This window comes from Megascapheus bottae, chromosome 4, assembly GCF_031878675.1.
Source record: "Megascapheus bottae isolate mThoBot1 chromosome 4, mThoBot2.hap1, whole genome shotgun sequence".
Classification (NCBI taxonomy): Eukaryota; Metazoa; Chordata; class Mammalia; order Rodentia; family Geomyidae; genus Megascapheus; species Megascapheus bottae.
Genome location: NC_143512.1, coordinates 44,417,465 through 44,435,790, shown reverse-complemented (window position 1 = coordinate 44,435,790; position 18,326 = coordinate 44,417,465). Strand labels below are relative to the sequence as shown.

Genomic DNA, 18,326 nt, shown 5'->3' with positions numbered 1-18,326 from the left:
ATTCCCCAGTTTGTTCTATAAAAAGCACTGTATGACCTGTAGTTAGTTATGGCACTGATGCAACATAAAAAAAAAACTCAGCACTGAGGTCTCCTCAGGATAATACTTGAATCTTGGGTCATCTTTTTAAAAACCACTTTGCACATCCCAATAATTTAACTATCATAGACTGCTTAGGACAGACACACTGAATCGTAGAATTATGGGTCCTAGGGAGGCCAAATTCCATTCTAAACTGAGTGAGTCTCTTTTGGTTTTCCCTTTATTTTTATAGACCTATTTTCCTACTCCAAACAAAATATGTTACTTCTGGCTTCTGCTGACCATGAGAATTCAAAGAAATTATCTGAGTATATGAGAATAAGAAGAAAAAATAGACTAGAGACTACTTGCCAGCTAGTTTTTGAAATTTTACATTTCATTCTTCTGGACATTTAGTTGTCTCTGTGTGGTGATAATGTGAAAAGTGCAGCTCTGAATATCCTCAAGTGAATATTCTGGTACACAAAAGCACTTGCTTTTCTAAAGTATACACCAGAGATATAGAATTTCCAGGTCACAGATTTGTATATCTTTAACTCTTCTAGAAAATGTGAACTTGTTTTCCAGTAGTCACTTACCAGTTACAATTATAATCCCATCAATGGGATAAAAATTTATGGTAACTAAAAACTAATTGTCCACAGCAGTAAAGAGGTGATTGTGATATTCCTGCATGGTTGAAGCAGTAGAGAACTGTACCAAAAGGGCAGCCACTAGCTACATGGGTCTACCTAGCGCTTGGAACAGTGCCGGTCCAGATTGTCAGTGAATTTCACAGAAATACCATGGAAAAAAGCATGTCAGGCATGGTTGCTCACACTTGTAATCTTAGCTACTTAACAGGCTGAAATTTGAAGATCACGGTTCAAAGCCAGCACAGGCAGGCAGTAAAGTCGTGAGACTCTTATCTCCAATAAGCTATTCAGAAAAGGGCAGGAGTGGCTCAAGTGGTATAATGCTAGCTTTGAGCACAGGGACAGCACCAAGGCCCTGAGTTCAAGCCCCAGGATCAGCAAAAACATAACCAAAAAGTGTTATACTTCAATCAGATATTCTGGATTAAGTATAATATATTATTTAATTTTTCCATGTTGTTAGTTTTTATTTTGGATTGTTTTAGTTGTTTTCTTTTTGTATTTCTGTGAAATTGGGAAATGAACTTAGACCCTCACATATGCCTAGACACACAACCTACCACATAGCTTTATCCCTGAGCTCTACCACATTATATTTTCAAGGTACTTCTGTAGCCAATCCAGGAAGAAGAGCCCTAGAGACTCTTATTTCCAATTAGCCAGTAAAAAGCATGACTGGAGGTATGACTCCAGTGGTAGAGCACCAGCTATGAACAAGTAAGCCTGTGCTGATATGAGTACAAAACAAAACAAAATAAAAACTAACAATATGTTACCAACAGTCATCTAAACAAGGCTTTTGGGATATGTGTGCATACATACCAGTACTGGGTTTGAAGTCAAGGTCTCAGACTCTTTTTTTTGCTGAAGGCTACAGCTCTACCACTTATCCTCTCCTTCAATTTAGATCTCAGTCTGTGGAGTAGCTAAGATTATAGGCATGAGCCACCAGAGCCTGATTTAAATACTAAAATTTCATATCATATATGAAAATAAAGTGGACAATGGACACACAAATATAAAGCTAGACAACCACTAAGGCAAACATTTGAAATGCATGCTAGTAGTTAAATCTACAGAGAAAACCTATCATCTTGGGAAAGGAGAGTAAGAAGGAGCTAGGCTCTGGTGGCTCCAGCCTTTAATCCTATCTACCTAGGAGGCTGAGATCTGATTGTGGTTCAAGCCAATTTGGGAAATTGGCTGTGAAACTCCTATTGTCAATTAATCATCAGAAAATTGGAAGTGGTACTATGGCTCAAAATGGCAAAGTGCTGGCCCCTTGAGTGAAAAAGCTCAAGGTTCAAGCCTTATGACTAAAATAAAATAAAATAAAAAACAAACCACATTAAGAGAGAAATAGAGCAATTTACTTTTTTTTTTTTTTTTGCCATTCCTAGGCCTTTAACTCAGGGCCTATATATTGTCCTTGAACACTTTTGTTCAAGCTAGCATTCTGCCACTTGAGCCACTGTACCACTTCAGGCATTTTATTTGTAAGTGGTATCAAGGAATCAAACCCATACACTTCTGGCATAGAAATTTATTTTTCATTGTGTGAGTGTGTATGTGGTGTGTGTGTGTGTGTGTGTGTGTGTGTGTGTGTGTACTCTATATCTCCTTTGGTACCATTTAAATTTACAAATACACATTGTTTGCTTTTTAAAAATAGACCTTGGGTAGATTGAAGTTCCAATCCTACACAATTTTTACATATAGACTTCATTAAAAGGGGGAGTGGGAGAACCAAAGAATTATTTACTTACAATTCATCAGGTCTATAAGGAGGTGGACTTTCAAGAGGCCTTGTTGACATGGCTGATGTCACTGATCTTTAGATGAACAATGCTCCCGAGATAAGCAAACCTAGGCAACAAAAAGAGGGCAATAGGATTACTATAGATTCCAAAGTTTTCTTCAACCACAAAAAAGAAAGAGAAAAAGAATACAATAGGGGCTGGGAGTTTGGCCTAGTGGTAGAGTGCTTGCCTAGCATGCACAAAGACCCAGGTTTGATTCCTCAGTACCACATACATAGAAAAAGCCAGAAATGGTGCTGTGGCTCAAGTGGTAGAGCTCTAGCCTTGAGAAAGCCCAAGGATAGTGCTCAGGCCCTGAGCTCAAGCCCAGGACTGGCTAAATAAATAAATAGAAGTTAAAAAGTAAATAAACTAAAAACACTGCTCATTTATTTTTCTCATGCACTGCCATTACATGTTGGATCGATCACCGATTTCTTAAGCACAGGAAATTAGGCTGGTATCTCTCCTAGAACTTTCTATCATGCTCTGCACATCCATGGCATTCAAAGATTTTCAAACCAGCAATTCTAAGTTAGAGATCACAACTTCAAAACTACCATGTTAGGGGCCTGTGGATACCGACGAGTGGCAGGATGCTTACTTGTTTGCACAAGAGCCTGGGTTCAATACCCAACACTAGAACAAATTACTTTAGATCACAGGCAGAAATATTCTTAGTCACTTTAAAAGACAAAGATACAGGGGCTGGGAGTTTGGCCTAGCGGTAGAGTTCTATGCCTAGCATGCACAAAGACCTGGGTTTGATTCCTCAGTACCACATATACATAGAAAAAGCCAGAAATGGTACAGTGGCTCAAGTGATAGAGACCTGGATTTGATTCCTCAGTACCATATATACGTAGAAAAAGCCAGAAATGGTACAGTGGCTCAAGTGATAGAGCTTGAGAAAGCCCAAGGATAACGCTCAGGCCCTGAGATCAAGCCCCAGGACTGGCAAAAAAAAAAAAAGGCAAAGATACATAAAAGTGTGGCTCACATCTATAACCCTAGCAACTCAGAAAGGTGAGATCTCAGGATCATGGTTCAAAGCCAGCCAAGATGGAAAGCTCCTTAAAGACTCAAAGTAACTACTGAAAAGCCAGAATTTTCTGACTTTTAGACGTGTGGCTTAAATGGTAGAGGTCTAGCCTTGAGAGAAAAAAACTAAACAAGAGCATGAGTCCCTGAGTTCAAGTCCCACTACCTACTACCAGCACCAAAAAAAAAAAAAAAGCCAGGCTCAGTGGCTCAGAAGGCTGAGATCTGAGAATCAAGATTCAAAGCCAGCACAAAAGGACCTGAGACTCTTATCTCCAATTAACCTCTAGAAAATAAGAAGTAGGCTGGGTTAAAGGGTAGGGCCATAGTCTTGAGCTGAAGAGCTCAGGGACAGCAGCCAGGCTGAGTTCAAGCCCCACAACCCACAAAAAAAAAAAAAAAAAAAAAAAAAAAAACCCTTCTCAAAACTGAATCATTGCAATGCTAGGAATGGTGACACACAGCTAAAATCCCAGCTACTGGGAAAACCAACCTAAACAATACAGTTAGATCCTGTCTAAAATCATGAAGCAAGCCTACAGGGTATATAGGCTCAGTGGCAGAACGTTTGCCTAGCATGTGCAAAGCCAAAGGTTCAATTCCTCACACTACATGAAAAATTTAAAAATTATTTTCAGCTTACTTTTGAAAGTTCATACAATGTGAGAGTGCACATAGAGGTACATATACTTGGCCAGCAGAGTGTGAGCCACTCACTGCATAATCTAATTGATTTTTAAATATACCTTTATCATTGTATTTCAAATGACTACGTGTTGTATATAGGGGAGCATACTGGTACTCTCAGCACCTGGAAGGTAGAGGCAGGAATAGCATGAAATTTAATGTTAGGTTACCTGCAACTACCAGTTAATCAAGGCCAGCCCTTGGGTAGCTGAGAGGCAATTAATTGCACTTAGTCCACAGGTATTTATTAAGTATAATTGCTTACACAGATTAGTCTGTGGAAGACAAGTTCACACACAAAACAGCAATCATACCACAGGTGTTATCTGGGACACTATGGAAGGATAAGTAGGGAAGACCTAACAATGAAGAAAGAGCCAGAAGCTAGGGCCCTGGAAGGAAGGGTAGTTGTCCAGCACATGCTGGTTTAGAGGAAAGGAAGTGAGGTGGAAACATGCTGGAATAATTAATCTCTTAACATATGACTACAGTGAGACTCTACAAAGCTTTGGAAGTGTGGTGTAAATTTCTTGCCTCATTTAAATAGGAATAGAGGGGCCGGGAGTTTGGCCTAGTGGTTAAAGTGCTTGCCTAGCACGCATGAAGACCCAGGTTCGATTCCTCGGTACCACAGACATAGAAAAAAAAGTCAGAAGTGGTGCTGAGGCTCAAGTGGTAGAGCTCTAGCCTTGAGAAAGTCCAAGGACAGTGCTCAGGCCCTGAGCTCAAGCCCAGGACTGGCAAAAAATAAATAAATAGGAATGGATTCAGTTCATGATTTCTACCAGAGGAGATGTGAGTAAGAGGAACTGTAGCTCAAGTAGTAGAGTGCCAGAAAACAACCTAAACTCTAAGAAGAGTACAAGGCCCTGAGTTCAAGCCCTATTTGGGGAGGGTGGGAGGGTGGGAGGGGCAAGCTCTGTTTTGGATATACTTGCTTTCATACAAAGTGGTCAGTTGATGTTAATGTACATGAGACAGTGAAGGAACACGTCATCTGCCTAGGCCACAGCCGGATCCTAGCCCACAGCTAGATCCACTGGTATAAGAAACTGTCAAAAAAAAAAAAATTACAGGTGAATAGCTGTAATCCTAGCTACTCAGGAGGCTGAGATCTGAGGATCACAGTTCTAAGTCAGCCTCAACACTACAAAGCTCAAAAATCTCCAATTAATGACTAGAAAATGGGAAGCGGCACTGTGGCTCAAGGGTAGGGTGGTAGCCTTGAGCTGAAAGAGCTCAGGGACAGTGACCAGACCCAGAGTTCAAGTCTCATGATCCACAAAAACAAAACAAAACAAAAAAAAAACCCTCTGGAGCTGGGAGCATGGCCTAGTGGTAGAGTGCTTGCCTTGCATGCATGAACACCTGGGTTCGATTCCTCAGTACCACATACACGGAAAAAAGCCAGAAGTGGTGCTGTGGCTCAAGTGGCAGAATGCTAACCTTGAGAAAGTCCAAGGACAGTGCTCAGGGGACTGGCAAAAAAAAAAAAAAAAAAAAAAAAAAGACTAGCCAATCAAACCTAAAAAGCCAGAGATTTTTTTTCTAGAAAAGCCAGTATTAGATTAGTTTCAGCACTTGTCATTCTTATTTGTTAGGAAAATGGGCCAGAATGGATCTTCAAAAGGTGAGGACTGCTTCTTGAGGAACAGCGAGGGGCACAGACCTTCCTGTGGGACTGGAGGTTATGCCAAGGCCTGGATTTGGGGGTAGGTTTATATAGGGCTTAACAAGGAAGCAGAAAATAGAAAACAAGTTAGGGTCTCTTAGGGGCCCAAGTCCATGTCCTTGACCCAGCCCATAGAAGGGCTATTGTCCCCTGGGGACAAAGGGTGGTGTCAGCCCAGATTGAACAACCTGCCTGCAGACAGACATGTGGTCAAGCCTGTTCGTGTGCGCCTCGTGTCTTGCTTGACCTGAGGGAACAAGGCAGGAATCAATCCTTTCTATTCCATCTTTAGATATATTCAAGGATTGGGGCTAGGGGCCAGGAGTGTGGCCTAGTGATGGAGTGCTTGCCTAGCTTCATGAAGCCCTGGGTTCAATTCCTTGGTACCACATACACAGTAAAATCTGGAAGAGTTTCTACAGCTCAAGTGGTAGAGCGATAGCCTTGAGAAAACTCAAGGACAATGTCCAGTCCCAGTTCAAGCCCAAGACAGGAAAAACAACAACAACAACACTGGCCCTAGGGGCTAAGAATGTGGCTTAGTGATAGAGTGCTTGCCTGGCATGCATGAAGTCCTGGGTTTGATTTTTCAGTACCACATAAACAGAGAAAGACAGAAGTAGCATTGTGGTTCAAGTAACAGAGTGCTAGCCTTGAGCAAAAGAAGCTCAGCATCAGTGCCCAGGCCCTGGGTTCTAGTCCCAGGACTGGCAAAAAAAAAAAAAAAAAAAAAGTAAAAAGATTGGGCCTAGCAGGAAAAGGCAGGTCCTTCACTATTAAGGACACGGAGACAGTGAAACTTTCTAAGTAATACCAGAAGCACTCATTGGTAAAAGTAAATTTCATGAAAGTAGGAATTGTTGCCTGGCTTGCTCACTGATTAAAACATGCCTGGCACATGGTAGATGTGCAAATATTTGTGGAACATTTACACCAATCAGGCTGGACCATGGATATTTCTGCCTACAAAACCTCTTGTGCTTTCAAGTTGAAGGAAATGGGAAATATATCAGATTAAGTTTATGAGACAGTCCCCTCTAGCTGACACTTGATTGACATCTATAATCTGAGTATATGAAAATACAAAATGTTTTCCTCTTCAAATAAAGTCCATGCAGTTGTGCATTCTGTGAAGAAAAAAAAATTGTCTTATTCCTAGCTACTCAGGAGGCTGAGATCTGAGGACTGAGGTTCAAAGCCAACCGGGGCACTAAAGAACATGAGACTCCTTTTTGGTGTGTGTGTGTGTAGGGGGTAGGGGGGTGGGGTTATGGGGCTTGAACTTGGCCTGGGCGCTATCCCTGAGCTCTTTCAGCTCAAGGCTACCACTCTACCCTGGAGCCAAGCCCCACTTCCTGCCTTCTTCTTCTTCTTCTTCTTCTTCTTCTTCTTCTTCTTCTTCTTCTTCTTCTTCTTCTTCTTCTTCTTCTTTTTGTGGGTCATGGTACTTGAACTTGGTCTGGGCACTGGTCCTGAGCGCTTCAGCTCAAGACCACTACTCTACCCCCTGAGCCACAGCCCCACTTCTTGTTTCTAGAGGTCAATTGGAGGTAAGAGTCTCAGGGTCCTTTTATGCCCAGGCTGGCTTTGATTCTCAGATCTAACCCTCCTGAGTAGCTAGGAATACAGGCTTGAGTCACCTTGCCAGGCAACATGAGAAGCCCACCCACCAAATAACAATAACAACAACAAAAACTGTCTTTTCTATCAAAGTATCTTGCTTAACAGTTCCTGCTAAGGCTGGTAATATGGCTTAGTGGTACAGTGCTTGCCTACCATGCATGAAGCCCTGGATTCCACTCCTCAGTACCACATAAACAGAAAAGGCCAGAAGTGGAAATGTGGCTTAAGTGGTAGAACACTAACTCTGAGCAAAGAAGCTCAAGGGACAGTGCCCAGCCCTGAGTTTTTTTTTGCCCAGGACCAGCAAAAAAAAAAAAAGTTCCTGCTTTGGCCAAGGCCTGGCTTCTTCTTAAGGAAAAAAACTGCTTTGGGATAAAGAAGGCTTTTTGAAATGTAATGTTTTATATTAAATGTTTCATTTTTTAAACAGTTTTTTATTGCTATAAAGGTGGTATACAGCTGAGCTCTGCAGCTCACCTCTGTAATCCTAGCTACTTAGGGGACTGAGATCTGAGGATCACAGATCAAAGCTAGCCCAGGCACTAAAACCTGTGAGAGTTTTATCTCCAATTAACCACTAGAAAGTGGTGCTGTGGCTCAAGAGCTCAGGGACAGCACTCAGGCCCAGAATTCAAGTCCCACTGACTGGCAAAAAAAGAAAAAGAAAAGTGATATACGGAGTAGCTAGACAGTTATGTAAGTCAGGTACAGAGTACATTTCTTTTTGGACAATGTCACCTCTTCTTTTACTTTCTCTCCTATCCCACCCACAAGCTGTACAGTTCATTTTCTTTTTTTTTTCATATATTTTTTATTGTAATTGATAGAAGGGTTACATTATATTTGCCAGATAGAAGGTACATTAATTCACGTACATTGATACCCGTTCTCATGTCTTGGTCCTCATTTCCCTCCCCCCTACCCCCCTGTACAGCTCATTTTCAATGTAGTGTTCAGTGAGTACCACTGCTGCAACTGTTCATACTTAAGCTAGTTTCTTCTTAAGATGGAATTAAGATATGCCTCAGATTGTTTGAGAAATAGCAGAAGTTGTGGGTATACTATATATATACATATATATTTGTATATATATATTTATATAGTGTACATATTTGCACTTACGTAAATACATTTTACCTTATTCAAACTAGCCAATCATGAACAGACTGTGAACTTGAGCTCAGTCAATCTAAGCAGAGGGTTAAGGTCTGCTGCACCAGGGATAAATAGGGGACAGCCTGACTGCTGTGTGGGCTTGCTTATCAGATTTTTGGCTTATGGTGTATCCTTCTTATCCTTCTGCAGAAGTAAATTTTGTTTTGTTGTGATGATTCTTTTTTTTTCTTTTTGCCAGTCCTGGCGCTTGAACTCAGGGCCTAGGCACTGTCGTCGGACACTTTTTGCTCAATGGTAGTGCTCTGTCACTTGAGCCACAGCACCACCTCCAGCTTTTTCTGTGTATGTGGTACTGAGGATTCAAACCCAGGGCTTCATGCATGCTAGGCAAGCACTCTACCACTAGGTCATGCTCCTGGCCTGCTGTGACAGTTCTTTATTTTCATATTTTATGGTTATGACTCCAATAGTTCTTGGACAGCATTTGTGTAACATGCCTAGGTCAGTAGCATTAACCAATTCATTCTCTAAACTGTTCTGCAAAATGAATAGCACCTCTCTTCCTCATCCTTAAACACAAGTCAATTACAAATCTATCAGAACAAAACACTGCCCAACTGTATACCATACAGAACCTCAAAGATGGAAATATATGAATGTTAGTAACACAAAAGCACAATTTCCCAAACACAGGGAGAGACAACTTCTCTACATTCCTCCAGAGCTTATTGAGGCACAAGTAATGTATATTCTATAACTAACCCTCGGTTCCAATTCTTCATTCTAACAATGAAACACATATATAAATGACTAATTTAGGCCAAAAATGTTATGGTACTGGAGCTAGGAATGTAGCTTAGTGGTAGAGTGCTTGCCTAGCATGCACAAAGCCCTGGGTTCCATTCCTCAGTACCATATAAACAGAAAAAGCTGGCAGTATCGCTGTAGCTCAGGTGGTAGAGTGCTAACACTGAGCAAAAGAAGCTCAGGGATAGTGCGCAGGCTCTGAGTTCAAGCCCCAAAATTGGCAAGAAGGGAAAAAAAAAAAGGAAGAATATGAGAATATGTTTTGGTATTAATGAGAAAATTTTAATTAAACACTACTTAAGATGTAATGTACTAGACAAGGTAAAGTAAAATCAGTACTTTTTTTTTTTTTTGGCCAGTTCTGGGGCTTGAGCTCAGGGCCTGAGCACTGTCCTTCTTTCTCAAAGCTAGAGCTTTACCACTTGAGCCATAGCACCATTTCCAGCTTTATCTAGGTGTGTGGTATTGAAGAATCAAACCCGAGTCTTTGTGCATGCTAGGCAAGCACTCTATCACTACGCCAAACACCTGGCCCATAATGAGTACTTTCACTCTCAAGATTAGCACTCTACTACTTGAGTCACAGCTCCATTTCTGGCTTTCCTCTGGTAGTTAACTGGATATGAGTCTCACAGACTTTCCTGATTGGACTGACTTTGAACTGAGATCTTCAGATCTCAGTCCCCTAAGTAACTAAGATTAGAAACATGAGCCATCAGTGTCTAGTTATTCTTTCTATATCTATAATCCAGTCACATTTGGGACTAGCCCTAAAATTCTGGGCTTAAGGAGTTTTAAGGGTGTAGTTGTCAGAAATCTAAACAAAATCCCTTTTCAAATTCTGGATTTAGTTTAGTTGTCCAGTGTCCTCTAGTAGCACAGATTTTAAACTGTGAAATAAAAATTTTTAAAAAGCTCATTAAGAACATTAAGAAAGCTCAAGCCACACCTTGGTTTGTTTTCTGTTGGAAATTACTAGACTGGTAGTTGGAAAAGAATAGACAAAGAATCCTGAGAATCCTGAGTACATGCTTGTGTGATTGGACTGATTCCCAAAGGGCTAAATAACAGCAACTAATTAGCACAGAAAGAATGGACCATTTATGTTCTTCTGGAAGGAGGTCTCTCCCATGACCACTAACAAGGTGAGCCAGACAAGCTTATCCAGATTTGCAGCTGCCCGAACATGGCAAAGCATAACTAACTCACTGGCTGGGAACCCTTCAGCACTGTGCAAGGTGTCTATAAGATCAAGTCCTTTTAACAGGCCCCATTTATCAGCTCATAACCTGAAACAAGTTCTTCTTCTCCAGCCTCAGTGACCTACCAACTAGGTCAAAGGAAGGAATAACCCAGGCTTTTGCCCCATGATAAATAAAACAGGCATAGAAAATAAGCAAATGCATACATAGGAAGTTAAGACACTTAAGGTTTGATTTTATTTTCTTTTTTGTGACTGAACCAGAGCTTGAACTCAAGACTCTAACTTGCATTTAACTTTTCCTGCTCAAGGCTGGTGCTCTACCACTAGAGCCACATCTCTACATCCTGCTTTTTGTTGGTTAAACGGAGATGAAACATTTTCTGGGATTTTTTTCTGCCAGGGCTGGCTTCCATCCACATTCTTCAGGCCTCAGCCTCTAGAGTAGGGAATTACAGGCACGAGTCACCAGTGTCCAGCACAAGGCATAAGTATTCCAAGGCACAAGTAAGTAAATATAAACTTGTGCCAGGCTTGGTGGCTCACGCCTGTAATCCTAGCTACTCAGGAGGATGAGGTCTGAGGATCAAGGTTCAAAGCCAGCCCAGGCACAAAAGGACACAAACAGACCTGAGACTCTAGAAAACAGGAGGTAGGGCTTGGCTCAAGGGTAGGGCGGTAGCCTTGAGCTGAAGAGCTCAGGGACAGTGCCCAGGCCCAGAGTTCAAGCCACTCTCACTACCCACTATCACTACCACCACCAACACTCTCTCTCTCTCTCTCTAAAACATATATATTATCTAATATATGTTACATATATATAATATAACTTGAAGCCAAGACACTGGTGGCTCATGCCTATAATCCTCGCTGATCAGGGGGCTAAGTATCAAGGCTCAAAGCCAGCCCAGGCAGGAAAAGTCTGTGACACTCTATCTCCAAAACAGATGTTTTTAATGCATTTCCTCATTTCAGGAAGCGTTCACAGAAATAGTGCTCATCTCTAGGAATACTGCAGTAGTTACTGAAAGAAAAGCCAGGCATGTCTGTAATCCTAGCTACTCGGGAGGCTGAGTAGTTCAAGGATCACAGTTTCAAGCCAGCCTACACAGGAAAGTCTGAGACACTCTTTTATCTCCCATAATCTACAAAAAAGGCCAGAAGTAGAGCTGTGGCTCAAGTGGTAGAGTGCTAGCCTTGAACAAAATAATCTCAGGGACAGTACCCAAGCCCTGTGTTCAAGCCCCAGGGCTGGCAAAGAAAGAAAGGGGGAGGAGGGAGGGAGGGAGGGAGGGAGGGAAAGATGGAAGGAAGGAAGGAAGGAAGGAAGGAAGGAAGGAAGGAAGGAAGGAAGGAAGGAAGGAAGGAAGGAAGGAAGGAAGGGAGAGAGTGGAGGAGGGTGAGATGCTACTCAATGGTAGAGTTCTTGTGTAGCCCACGTGTGAGGCCTGGAGCATGACAAAACAAACCAATATTGAAATCCATACATTATGTTGTAAACTAGGTGCCTCTCCAGGAGGGTCAAAGATATAAAGATATAAAGCAAAGATGCTAAAAGATATAAAACAAACATGTCTTAAGACCATTGGAAAAAAAAAAAAACAGGAAATGATTGGCCTGCAGATCTCCACACTAAAAGGATCACTGGGTCAGCTGAAAATATAATGTAGAAATGGTTAAAAATAAGATAAACCCAAACCACAGGGTCAGATTTCATCTCAGTACTGGAAGTGTCTCCTTTTCCTTACACCCGCCCTTAAGAACAACAAGCACCAGAGCTCAGGCCACTTATGCAAAAGCAAGTATGCAAGTTGAGCTCCTTTTTTTTTCCTGAGATTGGACTGGAAGATTCCAAGGTCCCTACTGTTTTCTACATATGTGGTATGGAGGAACTGAACCCCGGGTTTCGTGCATGCTAGGCAAGCACTCTACCACTGGGCCATGCTCCCTGCCCTCCAACGTCTCTTTCAAGGCCAAGTCACATCTAGCAGCTGAAGGGGGAAAAGGAAAGGGACTACTTTCTAAGCATAAAGTATAGGCTGAGTGAAGAAATAGTTTTATATTAAAATATATATAAATAAAAACACTTTAAAAAATAATTTTATAAAAAATTATAAAACTAAGCTAAGATAAAAACATGTCTTAAGATGGACATAGTGGCTCATGCCTATAATCCCAGCTACTCAGGAGGCTGAGATCTGAGGATCACAGTTCAAAGCCAGCCCGGGCACTAAAAACTGTGAGACTCTTATCTCCAATTAATCACTAGAAAACAGGAAATGGGTCTGTGGCTCAGAAGTAGGATGGTAGCCTTGAACTGAAGAGCTCAGGGACAGTGCCCAGGCCCAGAGTTCAAGTCCCAGGGTCCACCAAAAACAAAAGTCTTAAAAGTACTTTTTCCTCAAATTATGTCAGGGAAAATAAACTTTATTTCGGTCTCGTGTAGCAATGGTAGCTTATTTTTGTTGCCCTACCTGTTGAGCCACAGAACCACGAGTTTTCTAGTGATTAAATGGAGATAAGAGTCTCACAGTTTGTAGTGCCCGGGCTGGCTTTGAACTGTGATCCTCAGATCTCAGCCTCCTGAGGAGCTAGGGTGACAGGCTTGAGCCATCTAGCCCAGTCTCCCCTGCAATCTTTTTTTTTTTTTTTGCCAGTCCTGGGCTTGAACTCAGGGCCTGGGTACTGTCCTTAGACACTTTTTGCTCAAGGCTAGCACTCTCCCACTTGAGCCACAGCACCACTTCCAGCTTTTTCTGTGTATGTGGTTCTGGGAATTGAACCCTGGACTTCGTGCTTGCTAAGCAAGCACACAACCATTAGGCGATGCTCCTGGCCCTCACCTGAAATCTTACCAGGGCTCAAAGCCAGGCCAGGCAAGAAAGTCCATGAAACTCTTCTCTCCAATCAACCCCCAGAAAACAGGAAGTAAGTGACATCGTGACTTAAACTAGGAGAGTATTAGCCTTGAATGAAAAAAAAACAAACCAAAAACAAAAACAAACAAAAAAAAATCCCACAAAACAAAACAAAACAAAAAAATCTGTAAAAAAAAAAAAAAGGGGGGGGGGGGTTGCTGGGAGTTTGGCCTAGTGGTTAAAGTGCTTGCCTAGCATGCATGAAGACCTGGGTTCAATTCCTCGGTACCACATACATAGAAAAAAGCCAGAAGTGGTGCTGAGGCTCAAGTGGTAGAGCTCTAGCCTTGAGAAAGTCCAAGGACAGTGCTCAGACCCTGAGCTCAAGCCCAGGACTGGCAAAAAAAAAAAAAAGGGGGGGGGCAAGAGAAAATAAGAAAATAATAGAGGGGAAGCTGAGCAGTGGTTCACACCTGTAATCCTCCCAACTAAAGAGACTGAGATCTGATTTCTGTTCAGAGCCAACCTGGAGGGACAAATCCAAGAGACTCTTATCTCCAATTAACCAACAAAGTCAGAAATGTGGCTCAGGAGGTAGAGGGCCAGCATTAAGCAGAAAAGCTAAGAACACAAGATCTTTAGTTCCAGCCCCAATACTGGCACCAAAAACTAAAAGGGTGGAGGGCAAATTTGATGGCAAATATGTGAATATCACAGTGGAAATCCTTTGTACACTTAATATACACAAAAAAGATTTAAGTAATTCAACTGCTCAAACAAAAACTGCATTTTTTCTTTTTGCCAGTCCTGGGTCTTGACCTCAGGACCTGAACACTGTCCTGGGGCTTTCTCAAGGCTTAGAGCACCACTTCCAGCTTTGTCTATGTATGTGGTACTGACAATTGAACCCCTGGCTTTGTGCATGTCAGGCAAGCACGCTACCCCTAGGTCAAACTCCCAAAACTACATTTTTAATGATTGTCTTCTGGTTCTAGCTCTAGGACATGAACCCAGGCCTGGGCTTTACCCAGAGATTTTGTGCTCAAGGCTAGGGCTCTATCACCTGAAGTACAGATACACTTCCAGCTTTTTGGTAGTTAAAGATTAGAGTCTCACAGACTTTCCTGTCTAGGCTGGTTTCAAACACCTCAATCCTCAGATTTCAGCATCCAGAGTAGACAGGATTATGGGCATGAGCCTCTAGCACCAGGTGCTTTTGAAAGCTTTATTTTTTTGATACTTTTTAAAGCATATGTGTGTTTGTGCACATATAAGTACTTGTGTGTGTGTGTGTGTGTGTGTGTGTACACTCACAACTGTTCCGGGCCTGGGCACTGTCCCTTAACTTCTTTACTGAGCACTTTACTACTTGAGCCACATTTCCAGCTTTTTAGTGATTAACTAGAGAAAAAAGTCTCAAGAACTTGCCTGCCTGGCTGATTTTCACATCTCAGCCTCCTGAATAACCAGGGTTACAGTTACAGACATGAGCTGAGCCACTGGTGCCCCTTTAGTAGCCATATATTTTAAGAAGCCGGGCACTTTTAAACAACCATATATTTTAAGCAATTCTCTTGGGCTGAGGATATGACTCAAGTGGTAGAGTGCCTACCTAGTAAATTTGAAGCTCTGGAGTTCAAACTCCAGTACTACCAAACACACACACACACACACACACACACACACACACGCAGAGTTGATACAAAAAGGATCTTGACCTTGCTGGTCAAATCCCCAGGCTCAGTCTCAGCTCAGATGTAACTTCAAAGATGCCTTCAGGATACTTACTCTTTTACAATAAATGTTCATTCTTTCCAGAGAAAATTTCCCCTTGTATCTGAAATCATTGCTCTCCTCCTACCACAGTCTCTCCCTCTTGCCACCATCTCCACCTCGACTGGAACACCTGCTTCATAAGCACTGCCACATCTGTGCTGACCGTTGCTTATCTCTGGTTGCTACATAGAACCAGTTCCTAGCACCATGGGATAGTCCATACTTGATTAATGCAACTAATGCACCATATTTGAACTGGGTTTTCCATTCAGCAGCAAATGCCTTGATCTTCACACCACTAACACAGTAAATACATTTCTTCAAGTTCAGTTTGGCTAAATATTGTGAGGGAAAGATAGAGTAATGGACACACAAGGCAGTCATCACTTATGAGTTTACTCAAAAGGCCCCAGGCCCCATCCCCAAATACCACCTAATTGGTGCACACAAGTCAGTAGAAGAAATACATTACAAGGGTCAGGAGTTGGGCTTAGTAGTATAGTGTGTACCTACTATACACCAAGACCCGGGTTCAATTCCTTGGTATCACATACATAGAAAAGCTGGAAATGGTACTGTGGCTCAAGTGGTAGTGTGCTGGCCTTGAAGAAAACCCAAGGACAGTGCTCAGGCCCTGAGTTCAGTCCCCAGGACTAGAAAAGAAAGAAAGAAAGAAAGACAGACAGACAGACAGACGTTATAGCTGCAAGCCTAAAAGCTGGAACAGAAATCCATCAAATCTGTATGGGGACTGGAGGCGTGGCTCAGCAGCAAGACTGGCCTAGTAGGCACAAAACCCTGGGTTCCATGCCCAGCACATCACTCACACACAACTCTTCATATTAAGGAGGGAAAACGTCTGTAATGGGCAGGCTTGGAAGCTAATTAGGGGAAGTATTTCTGGAATTTTCTCCTGGAGACTAGCCCCTGTGGCCTGATTTTAAATAATTTCCATTTTGCTTGAAATAAAAACAAATACTTGTTGTTTTTTGTTGTTCTTTTCTTTAAAAAAAATTGTTAGCGGTATTGGGGTTGGAATATTGGGTCAGGTACCACGGAGACACACACATAAAAGGAAGATCTAGTAATGAGAAGAGCTCACACACACAGGAAGGACTGTCCCTTACTTCCTTCCCTAAACAGCCTGGAAGCTGCCAGAAGGTAGAGAACCTGTTTTACTTATCTCACTAACATCTATCGCTTGGTAAATAACTACAAATAATAATAACTTGTAGGGTTATCAATGTTCAAGAAGTAATGTATCCACTACCTGTAACCCCTCTATATATCACCCTGACAATAAAATAGAATAAAATAATAATCTGTGATAATAATTTGTAATACGTATAAAGCTAAGGGGAAAAAGGGGGGTGTTGTATTGTTTTCCGGAGGAAAACATCTTTTCCTATGGCTCCACCATTAAAAACGTCAATCTCTTAACAACAACAAAAAGATAGGAGAAAATAAAGATTCGTAATTATGGAGCCAGGACCCGCACCCCTGAGGATCCAGAAAGAACTAGTAGTGTGCAATATCACCGCAAGAGTCAGTAATGGCCATTTCTCTTTTTCCGGGATCCCACTAATGCACCTGTTGTGCGCAAGGGCCGCGCAGACCTGCGGGGAAAGCGGCCTCCCCGCCGCGCCTAGGCGGCTCCCCTCGCGGGCGCTCTGCCCGGGAGGCCGGGGCCAGCCGCGGGGTGCCTGGGGGAGCGAGGGGCGCGATCGCAGGGACGCCCAGTCCCTCGCCCTGCCCCGCACACCTCCGCCCCGCGGGCCACACGCGCGGGCTGCGGGGCCTGGCGACCTCCGCCCGCGGCGCCCAGGAGCCGCCGGGCCAGCGCGCGCCCGCCGAGCCGGCACCTCCCGGAGGGCAGCTCTGCCTACCCGACCGCAGCCTTTGGTTGGGTCACGGGTGAAGCAGCTTCCCTCGAGGTCTGGCGTCCCTCGAAATGCACATGCCACCTACCCCGGCTTATCCCAACGGGGGTTCGCCGAACCCCCACATGGACCCACGGTGGCCGGCGCGGCCCCGCGCGGCGACCCCCCGAGGATTCCACTAGCGCACCGGGCCCCCCCCCCCGTCCTCTCCCCTGGTGCCCACGGGAAGCTGGGCGAGGTGGGGAGGACGAGGGGCGCTCAGCCCAGCGGGGCGGAGGTCTGCGGGCGATCCCCGGAAGGCCGGCGCCGCGCCCCGCTTCCTCCAGGACCCCGAGCCCAGGACAGATTGGGCTGTGCCAGGCTCCGGGTGCCCCGCGCCGCCCCGGCGCCGCGAGCCTCACGCGCTGCCCGCCCCCTCGGAAGCAGCCTCCCACCGACCCACGCTCCTCGGGTCCCCACGCGCCCCAGCCCTCCACGGCGAAACTACCGCCGATACCCGCGGCGACGCCCTCCCCGGGCCGCGCCGCGAGCCCCCGGTCGGGGACCCCGGGGCTCCCCGGGCGCCGCACCCCACTCTCCCCCCTCCCTCCGCGGCCAAGCCCGCGCCGCCCGGGGCCGCGGAGCACCGGAAAGCTCACCTGGCGAGGGCACCTGACGCCGCGCGCGGGCCGCCAGCCCCGGCCTGTGAACCAAGCTGGAAGTCAGCGCGCCGTACCCCCGGCCCGGGTGGCCCTCCCTCCTCTCTCCTCCCCTGCCCCCCTCCCCCCCCCCCCCCCCCCGCCTCCTGCCGCCCTCGGGCATGCGCGCCGCCGCCCGGCCCGAGCGTCCCCGCCAGTCCCACCTGCTGCGCCCGGCCCGACGCCCCGGCGATCTCTTCTCCCTCTGTCGGCGGACTCCGGCCGCCACCACCACGCGAGGGACAGCCGGACGGGAGGTGGGCGCTGGCGGGGTGTGGCGCGGCTGGCCTCCTCCCCCGGTGACCCGCTCACCTGAAACTTGGGTGGAGGGGGAAGGGAGCGGCGGCGGCGGGGGAGGAGGCGGCGGGGACCCGGCCCTACCCCGCGCTCCCGGCGCCGCACCGACTTAAAGGCACAGGGCCCGGCCGGCCCGAGGGGCGGGGCGGGCGGCTGGGGGTGTCGCCCACCACCTAGGGGACCCCAGGGAGGAGTCTGGGGAGGGTTTGCTCTGG

At 44.9% G+C, this 18,326-nt stretch overlaps 1 protein-coding gene across 2 annotated transcripts in view; it reads right to left on the bottom strand.

Annotated features, from left to right (window-relative positions):
- Positions 1 to 18,126, bottom strand: part of Ocln (occludin) — a 62,615-nt gene extending 44,489 nt beyond the window's left edge. Inside the window, exons 1-2 of one of the 2 annotated variants that reach the window (XM_090331782.1) lie at positions 17,979 to 18,126; positions 2,444 to 2,543 (exon numbers count right to left, since the gene is read on the bottom strand). In XM_090331782.1, the coding sequence (XP_090187908.1) occupies positions 2,444 to 2,493 (50 nt within the window). In that variant the 5' untranslated portion in view covers positions 2,494 to 2,543; positions 17,979 to 18,126. Of the gene's footprint in view, positions 1 to 2,443; positions 2,544 to 17,775; positions 17,857 to 17,978 lie in introns of those variants that run through there. The other variant, XM_090331783.1, reaches the window with a different exon arrangement.
- Positions 18,127 to 18,326: the final 200 nt, after the last annotated feature.